Source organism: Drosophila arizonae, chromosome 3 (genome assembly GCF_054131065.1).
Source record: "Drosophila arizonae isolate 15081-1271.41 chromosome 3, UAZ_ARI_1.0, whole genome shotgun sequence".
NCBI classification, from domain to species: domain Eukaryota; kingdom Metazoa; phylum Arthropoda; class Insecta; order Diptera; family Drosophilidae; genus Drosophila; species Drosophila arizonae.
Genome location: NC_142923.1, coordinates 16,987,888 through 17,001,776, shown reverse-complemented (window position 1 = coordinate 17,001,776; position 13,889 = coordinate 16,987,888). Strand labels below are relative to the sequence as shown.

The 13,889-nt window shown below is 36.7% G+C and overlaps 3 protein-coding genes across 5 annotated transcripts in view; 1 reads left to right on the top strand and 2 right to left on the bottom strand.

The window, feature by feature from the left end:
• Positions 1 to 13,889, bottom strand: part of mtgo (miles to go) — a 70,276-nt gene that overhangs the window by 55,928 nt on the left and 459 nt on the right. The window contains exon 1 of one of the 3 annotated variants that reach the window (XM_089464815.1): positions 3,665 to 4,141. The exons of 1 other annotated variant lie outside the window; for it this stretch is intronic. The gene's annotated coding sequence lies outside the window, so the exon portion shown is untranslated. Of the gene's footprint in view, positions 1 to 3,664; positions 4,142 to 13,889 lie in introns of those variants that run through there. One more of the 3 variants, XM_018003152.2, reaches the window with a different exon arrangement.
• LOC108610828 (uncharacterized) lies at positions 478 to 1,295 on the top strand. The gene is made up of 2 exons (XM_018003176.2): positions 478 to 795; positions 855 to 1,295. The coding sequence occupies exons 1-2, from the start codon at positions 612 to 614 to the stop codon at positions 1,181 to 1,183; spliced, it is 513 nt and encodes a 170-aa protein (XP_017858665.1). The 5' UTR covers positions 478 to 611; the 3' UTR covers positions 1,184 to 1,295.
• On the bottom strand, positions 4,611 to 5,390 carry LOC108610829 (uncharacterized). The gene is made up of 2 exons (XM_018003178.2): positions 5,094 to 5,390; positions 4,611 to 5,034 (listed from the first exon to the last, which is right to left on the bottom strand). Exons 1-2 carry the CDS (start codon positions 5,214 to 5,216, stop codon positions 4,861 to 4,863), a joined length of 297 nt encoding a protein of 98 aa, XP_017858667.1. The 5' UTR covers positions 5,217 to 5,390; the 3' UTR covers positions 4,611 to 4,860.

The window sequence follows — 13,889 nt, the reverse complement described above, 5'->3', positions numbered from 1 at the left end:
TAGTACAACTTATGTTTGTAATTCTTATTTTAATTATCCAATTTGTAATTTCATTATAAGACCTTATAGTCATGATAATCAACCTAATTATTTGCATCAGATATGACCTTCAGCTAAAGCCAAACTTCATGCATTCACTAACATCATTAAATTCAAGCCAATTTCCCCATTGCTCTAATTACTAATCCACTTAGGCAACACCCCCCACCCACAGTCCAAAGAGTGCATCTTGAAAATTAAAAAAGTTTGGAGCAGAATTTAGTTTTGCCAGCAATCGAAAGCTCTTTCATTGATATTTTATCTAATAAACTGAGCAACTGAATGCATTGCAGGTAAATTATGCAAAAGCTTCGGCGTTGCACTGCAACGGGCGTAATAAAAAGCTTTTTCGAGAGTATATCAAAATAAAAATACTAATAAAATACCTATATTCATATTTATTATCAGAATCAGTAATTGCATAATCGAAAACCAAGCAAGCCAAGTATACGGAATCACTTGGAGTATACCATATAAAATTGTAGTGATTTTCAATAGTTGTTAGACAACGTATTCAGTCGTTTCACAAAATACTATAATCTGTAGATTTATTTGTATAGTCAGTGGAAAAAATGCCCAACTTTAATGGGGCCATTATTATGCATACGTTGCAGTTGATCAAGACACCGGCAACGCTTCGTGAAATTGTGGTGACAATCTCTAAGAATATCGACTTGTCGCAGGATGACCTCATGAAGCCGGTCAAACAGACCCTAGACATGGGCTATCGTATGGGTTTCTTGCAGAAACTAAATGGTAATATCAAAATAAATATAAAATGGAAGAATTTTATTCTTATAATAATCGTATTATAGGTAGATACTTTCTGGTGCCAATGTCCTTTGAGACGCTCAGATCTGAAATGAAATCGGCAGGCAGTCAGGGGTCCAGGGGCAAGCCCGATCCTGTCGAAAAGGCCGACTTAAAGCCCAAAATCGAAAAGCGAGCAACTGGCAAACAGCACCCACAGGCAGTGAAGGCAATCGAGATATTCAATAAGAATCAGACACACAACAATCAGTTTGCGTCGGGAATGTTGGGACATGAGTCTACGACCACATTGATGCCATCATCATCGATGCAGGTGAAATCAGGTGGATTGGCGCTACGTAAGCCGAAGCGCACACAGCAAAGTATTAAATAGATGCAGTTGCATCTACCAATCTGCCTTCTCCCAAAAGCAGCGAAAATTTACCGTTAGCCTGTTGTAATTACTGTGTTGAGCAATTAAAATTAAATCGATATGTCTATTCAAATTTCCCTCTATCAACTATTCTATCATTGACAAACTTGAAGAATGTTTGCTCATTTTTGCCCAGTTGACAAATGTCTCAATTAGCGAAGCAAGGATGCTGAAGTCAGTGGGCGTGTGGAATGACATCGTCACGTCGCGTCAAGTCGCATCGTGTTGCGTCGCGTTTGTCTCCCTTACAATTTGAAAGTCAAATGAAGCGTTGTCGCAGCCAAGTTCCATTTAGCTGTATGCATTGACCATATGGCCGCTTTGTCGGTCCAACTCAGTCGCCCACGTTCCGTTATCTGTCCCGCGACCTGTGTCCTTTGCGATGACGTCGACAGTGAGCGGCTGCTATGCCGGCACAGCAGAGCGAGCACAGCGGACAACTTAACAAAGGTCTAACGGTATTTAAAGCCCACGCCGCTTTGAAGAGAGCCCGCCGTGAGCGCACGAGTTGTGTATCGTGGTGAGTAACGAGCGCGTGTTGAATTTCGAGACGAGAGTGCAACAAATGTTTGTCTCACTCAACTAGTAGGTAATATACATAGTAAGGACGCCAACTGAGGTGACTTTGCTTAACTTTGCTGCGTGGGCGCTGTTCACTCTAAGCACTGCAAAAAGGGAAAAGTGAGATTATCCCTCGACATCGTTGCGGCACACTGGCACAAATACTCATACATATACATATACGTATGTACTATAAACGTAAAAGCGAATACTGCTGCTCCATACGCGTTCCACTGGGAGTGTGTGTGTGTGCGTCTGTGTACGTGTGTGTATGTGTGTATGAAATATTAAAAGCACGAACTTGATTGCCAGATACACTGGATGCGCGGCACTTTTTAAAAAGGGTAACAAAAAGTTTTAAATTGGAGAATATTGTGGGTGTTGATAATGTGGGAGCTTAATGAGTTTTCTAAATTTTTAATGATGTAGCATCTTAGAATATTAAAAAAATAATAAGATTTATCAAATAAAAATTTAGGTATCGAAGTATCCACTAGAAAAAAAAAAAAAAATATATATATATATATAAAATAAACACTTTTACAGCTATTCCATAACTAAGTTCCAACCAACTTCTAATTTTGTAATGGCATATTTCAAGTATATTCATACATTCGGGTAAAACTTAAAACTTTCGCACTCAACAACGAAATTAACCCACTTCATGATTTTATATAGACATTACAGTTTGCTGAGCAAACAATCTGCACAACTTTTTTATTATCATTTAAAAAAACTTCAAATAGTAATAACGTACATCTTTTCAAGTTATTCAATCAAAAGTTGATACAGAATAAGATTGAAGTATATTAAACCTCAAAGATATTATTTCAAAAATAAATTACCAAAAATAAACCCCTATTATTTAATAATTGCTATTCAATTTTAAAAATAAAGCAATAAATCAAATAATATGTATTTTATAACTGGTTTCAACATCAAATATTATAATTTCTCATTAGTTTATTTTCAGCTTTTAATATTTTTCATAAGCTCTCAGAGTGAGAGAGAGACAGAACGACGTCTGCCAAGCATATGCCATGGAAAACTTGTCACAAAAATTAGCGTTAATGCAGTAAAAATGTGGAAATTCAATTAGCTGTCATCAAAACCCAAACGGATGCACAGACAGCGCACAGACCGCGAAAGTGCGTAAAAGCTTTAATTCCCCAGCAAACAAGTAATCCAAGTAACAAAAACTTTTGCACACACACACGCCCACAGACACATGATTATGCACTTGGCTACGTACACGTGAACATATGCTTTTTTCAATTATGGGATTGTGTGTGTGCAAATGCCAAGACATAAAAACGTAAGACGTGCAACAGCAGCGCAATTTACGTTAACGTCGACAGCGCTGCGCAAAATACACTGCAAAATAAAACTGATTTAGTTTTGCCAATGCGCGCGTGGTGAGTAAGAAAGCGTTACTGCTCTGTTCGCTGCGAAGCCCCGGCACTATTTGTAGTTGTTGTTGTTGTTGCTGCTGTTGCTGCGTCAACTGGTTGTGTTGCCTCGCTGAATGCACTTGCTGGCTAGCTTTTGTAGTTGTTGTTGTTGCTACGTTTTGTTTCTCTACTTTGCTTTGTGTGCCACAAACTATTGCCAATTCACATACATTCATACATATGTACATAAACAAGTGCTGGCATGTATGCATTCATGTCTGTGTATGGGTTTGTGTGTGTGTGCACACATACAGACATTTGCACGCGTGTGCGTGAGTGCAAAGCTAACATATTGTTGCCATTTACATCGAATACGCCGCATAAAAATCATCATAAAATACAGCAGCTGCTGCTGAGCATGAAAGCAATGCAACATTTAATGGAAAACCTATTTAAAATGCAATTTGTAATAGTTTTGCCTTTGACTTACCAGTTGCTGCAACAACAAGAGGGCAGAAAAATGTTTTCGTTATTTCGCACACAATAGCCCATACTCACACACACACGCGCACGAATAGACACGTTTACATATATACACACACAAGCACAAATTTCAAAGCACATACGGCACAAACGCGAATGCGAAACATGAAGAAAACAAACCTACCGAAGTAACGGCAACAATTTGTTATTGCTTTAGTATGGCACTGTTTATTCTCTTTCTCTCTCTTACGCTTGTTTCTACTTTAGTTGTTTTGGCAATTCCTTTACAAAATGCGCATTACATTTGCAATTCGAGTTGATTTGTACTAGTGATTGGCATTTGCTTGAACATTAACCAAAGCAAGTGAAAATATACACAAACAACAGGCGACACACACGAAGACCCAAACGCGGCAACCGTTTGATTTTGATTGACGCTGGGGCACCATGGAAAACTGCAAACGAGCCAAAGCACGCCTATACGAATAGCGAACGGCGCGAACGGGCCAGCGGCGAACGGCGAACAGAGAGCCGAAAAACATGAGCACACGAAGCTAAATCCGCGGCGATAGCAGTGCCTGTACACACAGCACTACTGCGTGGGAGCGGCAACGCGCAAGAGCAGTGCCGACAAGTTGCATGCAAATTCTTCTATACGTGGGTGGCTAAACTTCGCCAACTGGGTGAGAGAGAGAGAGAGAGAGAGAGAGAGAGAGAGAAAGGGCTCAACAACAAGCACGAAGGCAGGCAGGCAACGGTAATATATGTACATGCATACATACATACTTATGTATTTAGTTTCTTTCGTGACCGCAACCTGTGTGAGGGCTGACGGCAAAAGCTTTTTTCTTTTTTGCTCGTCTTTTGCTGCCGGCAGAGCCAACAGCTGTTTTACCGCTTCCCCTGGACTTTGACAACATTAAAATTGTTACGTTTTGCATAATACAATGAAATTGAGCAGTTAACGAGAATGCGTTTATTTACTTCCAATTTCTGTATGTAAGCTTGGTTCTATGGATCTATGAATATAAATAAATTTTATACGCACTAACTAAATGCAGCGGACTCGAGGCATGGTAACTACCACTTAAGAAAATGTTGCGAATATACATAATAGTCGAAAGCTTGCATTGAGCTGGTGTGTGTCTTTGATAATACCGTTATAAGTGGCGAGCTTTTTCGCTGAATAAATGATTCAGCTTTTCAGATGGAACAGAAACACCTGTTAGTCTTGCGCAGCTTGAGCCACCAATCAAAGTCGTTCTTAATGAACTTAACCTTCGAATCGTCGCGCTTCTTCTGAAACGCCTCCCGATCTTTCAACCATATTCGCGCATACTCCATGCCAATGAGCATTGCCATCGTACCAGGTACACACTAGCAGAGTTATTAGATTAGTAATGTGAGTTCGATAGAGTTTTCATTAGAACATTTACCTCTCGCTCCAGGCTTGACACCATGACATGATGCTGAGCACGTAGCCCTGCCTCAGTGGTCAAATTATCCTTGGGTCTGCAAATCAAAGAACGCGACCATTCCTTACTCTTTGGTAATGCCATACTATTTATATACGCTATACCTCTACAATTTTCAATATACAAATAATTTCGAATCCAAACTTTTTCTTAAAACTTTTACTTATGTCTATACATACTTATTCTAGAAAGTATGCTATTTAACTGCTCCAAATAGTATAAATGGTACTGGTACAGACAAAGGTATTTCGATATAATAATAAGATGTAGACGAATTTGACATTATACTCAGGGAAATCGTAAAATTCCAAACTTTAGTATTTGATAAACGAATATATTGGGATTTTTATTGATTGGATTGCATTACTATTATTTCTCATTTAAATTAGTATTATATGATAATATTGTATTTCAATTTGGTTCATTGCACCTACCAAGATACAACCTTTAAAAAACATTTTACCTACCTTTAGAATATTTTTGTTTTTCTCTAGGCTTTTCAATGAAAATTTTATTAGAGCCTGGAATAAGTGAAACCTATTGTCCTATACATATAATCCATTTATCTTTTCATAAAGTCACATCTTAGAATTTATTGAGAACTGGACTGGAACTAGGACCAAATAGTCAATCAATACAAATTAAGTCCTAATATATATTGCATAGATATGTACATATGTATATAATATCTTTATATACATAAATACTTCATCTATGTGTTAATAGATAGACATGTCTATTTATCTCAACATCCGCCTAATTCTGGTCCTGTATCCAAGTTTAAAAAATGAACCACCCAAAAAGGCCCCCGAATAAAAATCGCAAAGAAATGTTGCCAGGAACAATGAATGTAAAAAAAGTAAGAACAGCGACAACTACTACTACATAGACTTTACGACAAAGAAGTAAAACAAACTTTAAGCCAATACAGTACCTATGTATTTGTGTACAAAGAAACGAAAAAAGAAACTGAAATGGAAAGAAAAACAATACAAATGAAGTCGAAGAGGAAGACGAAGTGTGGCAGTGCCATAGGATGAGCAGCACAAACTAAAGCAAAACTCCTCGTCGCACACCGCTAGGGAGCGAGCTTAGTAGTAAAGCAAAAAAAACAGAAGAAGAAGGAGAAGAAGAAACAGTGGCAGCGGCAGAGGCCGAGGCCGAGGCAGAGGCAGAAGCAACACAAGTAAAACAAAACGAAAATGTGGGTGGGGATGGGTAACTGGCAACGGTACGGGCAAACGTAAATCAAACAAAAATAAAACAAAGCAAAACAAATAAAATAAACAAAACTACACAGAAGTAGCAGGCGGACGTCAACGACAACGACAATGCCAACAACGGCAACAGCAACGGCAACGATGGCAAACAAGGAGCAAGCAAAACAACGGTAGAGTGAAAAGGGCATTGGGCATGAAAGAATGAAAGAAGCCAAAGCAAAACACCCACACAAACAGCCAAATGAAATTGTACAAAACAAGGCAATGCAACGATAATTATGATGACGATGACGATGATGATGATGAGGATGATGATGATGATTAAGCAAACGAAGCAAATTCCGTTAGCTAAAACAAACATTTGCAAATGTTCTCAACAAACTTTTGGGGCACAACAAAACGAAATTGAAAATGCACCCAGCACTGGGCACTGCCTGGGCAACAATGGCGGCGGATGGAATTCAAGTTTGAGTTCCAGGCCAAACACACTAAAACAGTTCAACTTACACACGGTACATATGCAGAAGTATGTGTGTGTGCGTGTGTATGCGTATTGGTATTGGTATTTGTATTTCTATTTGTATTTGTGTGTCGCTTTTGCTCTGTGCGCTCTGCAAACAAATTCAATACCGATCTCGCTCTCGCTCCCTCTCTCTCTGTCTCTCTGCCAGGGGGCTGTCATCATTTGCTTTGTCCTTCTCACTCGTCGTGCGCTGCTCTGTAACGGTTGTCACGTCCGTTACCCTTCAGGACGGCTTCTAAGGCAACTGTATGCGTAAATAAGCATTTTACAATAATACCTACGACCTTGTTGTTGCTTTGACCGTCTTGTGTACCCAATCGAATACAGGTAAAATGGAGCATATTCCGGTAATTATCGAATAAGTAAAGGTATACACATATTATAGGATTTGGCATTATATTATAAATTATGGTGTACATATTATTATAATTATATATTGTTATAATATAATTTAATATATTGAAAGTTTGAATTTCTTAAATTTACCTTTTCTGGCCTTTAAATACATAATAAATAAAGATCTAGAATTAAGAAATTATTCAAAAATTCTTCATAAAAATATCAAAGCTTCTTTAAAAGAAAAAAGAAAAAAAAAAAAAAAGAACTTACCAAACCTTCAAGGCTCGCCCACTGCTAACCCTCAACTGCAACAGTTACGGGTAAGTAATACTCAAAACTCGACTAAGGTTAAAGCTCACCGACTATTAAACACCCACGCAAGGTGCACGTGAGTCTCGTCTTCTACCTCTTCTTCTTTTTTTTGGGAGAACAGTTATGCAAAAAATGCTTAATTAATTAATTTCTCGGACAAGAGCTACGTTTGCAATTTGGCTTTGAAGTGTTTATATGTCAATGTAATTGTTAACAGTTGTACTTTTCCAAAATTACAACCGAAATGCAAGCAAAAAATCAAAGAAATATTCCACTCGGGTATGCCGAACTAAAAGCAACTAACGAAAGGTAACAAACATCAAAGTGTAGAGATGTAGCTCTTAGATTTCTATAAAGACAGACATGAATATATTGTATTCTCTTTTACAAAGTATCATACCCACTTTATACACCGCAAAAAAGTACAGGGTATTTAAAAAAAAATAAACAAGAAAGCACATTTTGCTGAATGAACAGAAAATATTATACAAGGGCTGGCAGAGCGAAGTCAACGAATGTGAAAATTGCAAGGGGGAGTTCACGTCATGTTCGTAATTGCTGTTCCAAAAAGTAGAACAACAAGAACAACAACAGCAACAACAACAACAACAACAACAATAGCAACACGCGTACTTTTCTCTTCGAAAACAATGTCAACATGGACAGCCGTTCGACATTAAACAAATAATAACAAACAACAGAAATTATAATGCAACTTGTTTTGACCAAAAAGAAAAAACAAATTAAATTCTACAAATGGAAATTACAACAAAATTCAGAGACCGTTACTGAGTGAAGTTTGAAGCCAATAATTCTTATTGATAAATATGTCTGAGGTACTCTTTTAATAATATGTATATTATAATATTCTATCATTATTCTTATTTTGCGCTCTGTAAGAGTAAGAAGGCGCAATTCCTTGTCAAAAGTGTTGCATACAATCAGGCGCATGGACAAAGAAATTCAGCAAATAAATCTCTGTTGATTTTTGCATGCTGCTTGCATTTGATTTTGCTGGTAACTTCAGTTTGGAGTGTTTACTCTTTGTATATAATAAGCAAACAAAGAGAATCACAAATATGCTGATGTATTTCTAAACAGAATTGCAAATATTTGGATGATCAGCAATAAAAGCGTCCTTAACTTTTTCTTAATTAATTAAAATACAATATTTGATTTCTTTTCTCGCTGTCACTATTTTATCTTAACTTTTATATTAGTACTAAATGAAATTATAATGGATTTATTGAAATTTTAAGATTCGTTGCTTAAGTATGTTTTGCTTTCTACTAGTAAGTATGTAATCAGAAAAAGGATTTTTCATTAATTTTTTATTATTTACAATATTAATATAGACCATGGAAATTCTAACGAGTATAGATTTTCTCAAACTATAGACTAATTCCTAGCATTTTTTATATTTAATACATCAAAGTAAACATTATAAAGTTTATGTATATTTTTAAAAAGAAAAATTATACAAAAGCTTATCATTTATCTACATTTGAATTTATTATTGTATATGAATGAAGAATTAAAATAATTAAAATAGGATTATTTAACTAAATACATTTGAATAAGAATGTGAAATTTAAAAACTTGATTTTTTGAGCTTGATTTTTTTTAAGGAACAAAACAAAACATGAGCTGAAATATAATTCATAAAAAATGTATTATATTGATGCTAAATTTTAAGTAACATATAACATATGACATAAATACATATCTATGTATGTAATTTAGCTGGCTTTATCAGTCAGCACTTAATTTGAGAATAATTTTGTTTTTTGTTTTTTTCTTAGATGTTTGCATCACTCTAAAGTATGCATATATGTATGAGTGTGATATTTATGTGCATGTACATATATGTATGTATTTATGCTTGTATATATGTATGTTTTTAAGTGCATGCGTATTTAGTCCAAATTGAAATGCTGCTAACAAGTTTTTGTTTTTGAATACGCCTGCGCAAAATACTTAAATTCAAAATATGCAATTTGCGCACTGTTTTATTCATATGGATGTGTATGTATGAGCATGCATACATACATACATACATATGTTCATTTGTATATATGCAGAAATAAATACGCATATGGTGAGTTATTCACATTTTTATAAATGTGTGTGCACACAATTTATACAGAATTAAGTACTTTGTATATGAACAGACAGACATAAATACATACATACATACATACATACATACGTATGTATATATGTGTTTATAAATTGTTATAAATGCAATTAAGTAATTAAGTATATTATACATACTTATATGTATGTATATATATGTACATATGTATATTTATATGTATTAATATGCATACATACATACGTATAACATTGTATTTATCTGTCTCACCTTCCCTTTCGCTAAGCCGTGCGACAACAGGCAGCAAATAATTAAGTTCATTGCTTCTATTTGCGTATTGGCTGCCTTGCATATTTCGCCTCGTTGTTGTTGTTGTTGCTGCTGCTGCTGTCGTTTTTGCATATTTTTGTAGCTCAGCAACAAAAGCGACCATCGGCAAAAAAAATAAATAAAAAAGTAAACAACAATAACAACGAAACAGCACATGGGGCTCATCTTCATTAGCCCTGCTTTCGTCTGTCTGTCTGCGCTGCTCGCCTTGCCTTTTGTCTCGCTCTGACACTGTTGTTGTCTCCTACCAACCAACCAACCAACCTCTCCTACCCGCTTTTCTACCTCCCTCCCCCTTCCATGACTTAACTTTCTTGCATTCGCCTCTGTCAGGGGCTGGCGTTGGCGCAAAGCAAAAAAAAAAAAAAAAAAAAACAAAAAATAACGTTGTTTACTTGGAATGCCTGCGTTGCCTTTGTTTTTGTCGTCGCTGCCACTGATGTTTACACAATTCCACAACCGAAGTCCAACAATAAAAAAAAAAAAAACAACAACAACAACAAGCAGCGCGAAAAGCTCAAAAGAAGCAGCGACGCCAACGTCGGCATAATGACCTTCAGCAACGCTGACGTCGCCGTCATCAGCATCGTCGCCGCTGCCTGCTGTCGCTGGCGTCTGCGCTGGCTGGATTGGGCTGACTTGGTTATTGCTCGGGTCAGGTCTCTTTGCCGCCCCCACACGACTTAATTTCTCCTCGTCTCTGCTCTGCGCCCACACGCACAAACGAAGTAAACAAGCAGCGACTGCGCTACGCTGCGCTGCTTTGCTCTGCTCTGCTCTGCTCTGCTCTGCTCTGCTCTTCTCTGCTGGCGTCGCGCATGCTGTCGTTGCTTCCTAGTTGCAATTGCTTCTACCGGCACTCACACATACACACATACATATTGTAAGCAGGCATGTGTTCGTGTCTGTATGTACAGTTTACATTGCAGCACGACAAGCACTCGCGCTCACGCGCTCTCTCTCTCGCTCTCGCTGTCGCTGTCGCTCGGTTGCTCTCTTTGTTTGCGCTGCTGTGCAAACAAGTGTTTGTTTGCCGCGTTATAAACGGCGGAGCCAGCCTCGTCCTTAACAAACATATGTAATTCGACCCACACACACACCCCGCACAGCAACGCCCCGCCTGCCCACGCTTAAATGACAACTAGGCCAACAAACGAGCTTTCGCACTCTTTAGCATGCAAAGACCAAAAGCTCTTTATGTATTTGTATCGCATCGAATTTGTACTAATTAACATTTCGCTTTGATTTCATTTCACTCTGGCCATGACTTGCAATTTAAGATATTTAAATCTAAAACAAACAAGAAATTTCTGGTCGTGTCTGCCAGACTAATAGATACCCTAAATTGCAATGTTTAAGTAAAATCAGTCGGGGTCTGTATTTTAAATGTGTAAGATATAGTTTTTCAACGATTTAATTTCCCGTTTTATGAACTTGCATTTTTAAACAGAAGAAAAGATATTTACAAAAACCTATCAACTTATTATCGTACTTCAACCACTTTTCGTATACTTAATAAAGCCCATTAAACATATTAAGTATACGAACAGATTATTTTTTAAAATATTTATTATAAGTATGGTATTATTCATAGTTTTATTGTATATATTATTTTTTAGATATTAAAAAAATATATTATCATAGATATTATAAATATAATATATATATTATAAGTATAGTATACTATGCTATAAGTAAGTATTATATACATAAGTATATTTATATTTTTATTTAATATAATATTTTTTAAATATTAAAAATAATATATTTTTTATTATTATTATATATTATTAATATACCCTTTATATTTGTATATACTGCATATACCTTTATCACAATTTAGATGGACTAAGTTAATCGAGTTTTATTATATTTAGATTTCGCCGTCTTGTAAACCGTTATATATAACGCATATTTAAAGCGAGCTTCATTAATCTATTAGACAAGAAGATGAATCGAGTTTATAGAAGACTTCAGGCCTAAAACAAATTAATCTAAAAACGATCGAGAGATTATATTCTGAACAAATTATATTGATATAGATATACCGACATATATTTATATTTAAAGTTAAGCTCAGTTCGTTGTCCCGATCATCAATATACATACATACATATTAGCATATTGTTAATTTTTTATATACAGTTTATTTTGAAGCGTTTTTGCTATTCCTCTAGCCAGTTTGTTCCATATAAAAATATATATGTAAATAAAATTAATTAAAATATTTCAATATACAAACTTAATGCTAATAAACACCCTAATACATATGTATATTTTAGAAATGTCATCAAATCAAATACTGGCAAAAATTTCCCCATCCCAAATTAATCAAAATAAGTCTGTAAATAAGCTTTTTGTCACTCGATTGTTAAACAGATTAAATAAATTTCATCAAATGCGAATTCCACTACGTAAGAAATAGATAAATATACCGTTGCACGGGGTGTTGGCTAGCCGCACGTGAGACCTGCGCACGCGAGAGAGTGAAAGAGAGCGAGCTAGCAGTAAACCATGAAGAACTGTAGCTTTTACGGCTCCCACGCAAAACAGCGAAAACGCAATGCACTTTGGCAACGGCGCTGACTGAGCAGCAGTAGCAGCAGCGGCAGAAGCAGCAGAAGCAGCGCTGACGACTACAAAAACAAAACAGCTGCCGCTGCTACCGCGACTAACGCAAGCAATAACAATTTACACAGCATATGCATGCATGCAAGTATGTGTGAGTGTGTGTGTGTGTCAGCATATATGTATGCGTATATGTGCATACAAAGACATTTTATTTGCAGAATAACACTGCAAAATACTCTGACGGCGACACTCAAGGCGAGCAAGTGTACACAAATACATACATGTATGTATGTACGTTTGTATGCGAATACCTATGTATGCATGTATATTGTACTATATAAGTGTGTATTTAAGTATGCATGTGTGTATGGTCATTTCTATGCTATAAGTATGTTTAAGTATTGTATTTATTCATACTTAGTGATGCACATTTATCGATATACAATGAGACATATGTATGCCACACACACACACACACAAGCGCGTACTTTCATACATATGTACATAAGCTAGCGCTAGCGCTAGCGTCAGCGTCAGCGCGAGCAGAAGACGGAAATACCAAACCAACGATGACGAACGTAAAAACTACGCACCAAGCAACAACAACAACAATAACAGCAGCAGCAATAACGCCAACAAAAGCACCAACAATAAAACACAGCACGATAAACAAACAAACATGCAGCGAGCAGGCTGAGGTGAGCTGCGAGTGCGAGTGCGAGTGAAAAAGCAACTAAATGCGATAGAGCTAGAGTAGCACAGCACCTGCCTGGCACAGGCAACCACACATCCACAAAACAGCGCCCTTACCCCTCCCCACCCACCTCCGATTCGACTAACTCAACTAACGAGCAAACAAAATTAAACAAATACTTACATATACACTTGCATCTACATACAAACATATACATATGTATGTATGTATGTATGTAACTAAGCAATGGCAGATTGAGGCAAAAATTCTATCAGCTTTTAGAAATTTTACTACGCCGTAGTAGAAATTTGTAGATGTGTATTTATTGTTAGTGTTATTTTCTGCCCTCGTTCGTTCAACTCAGCCTCGCGGCAGCCGCCACCCGCTGCTCCATCGACTGGATCCAAACCTGAACCGCTCCTGTCTACTTGTTTGTTTAATTTTTTGCCATTTCTGCTTCGCATTCTATTTGTTTGTTTGACTCGCTGCGCATGTGTTGGTGGCAAGAAGCAACTAGCGTTCGTGCGAGGGCTGTTAGAAGCGCTTATCAAACGTTTGCTTGTCCCAATGAACACATACATATGTATATTCAAATGTCATCTACGTTTATTTAAAAATACCCTAACTATAATTAGACTATGGATATTTATAATTGTTATTGTTAGTATTGTTG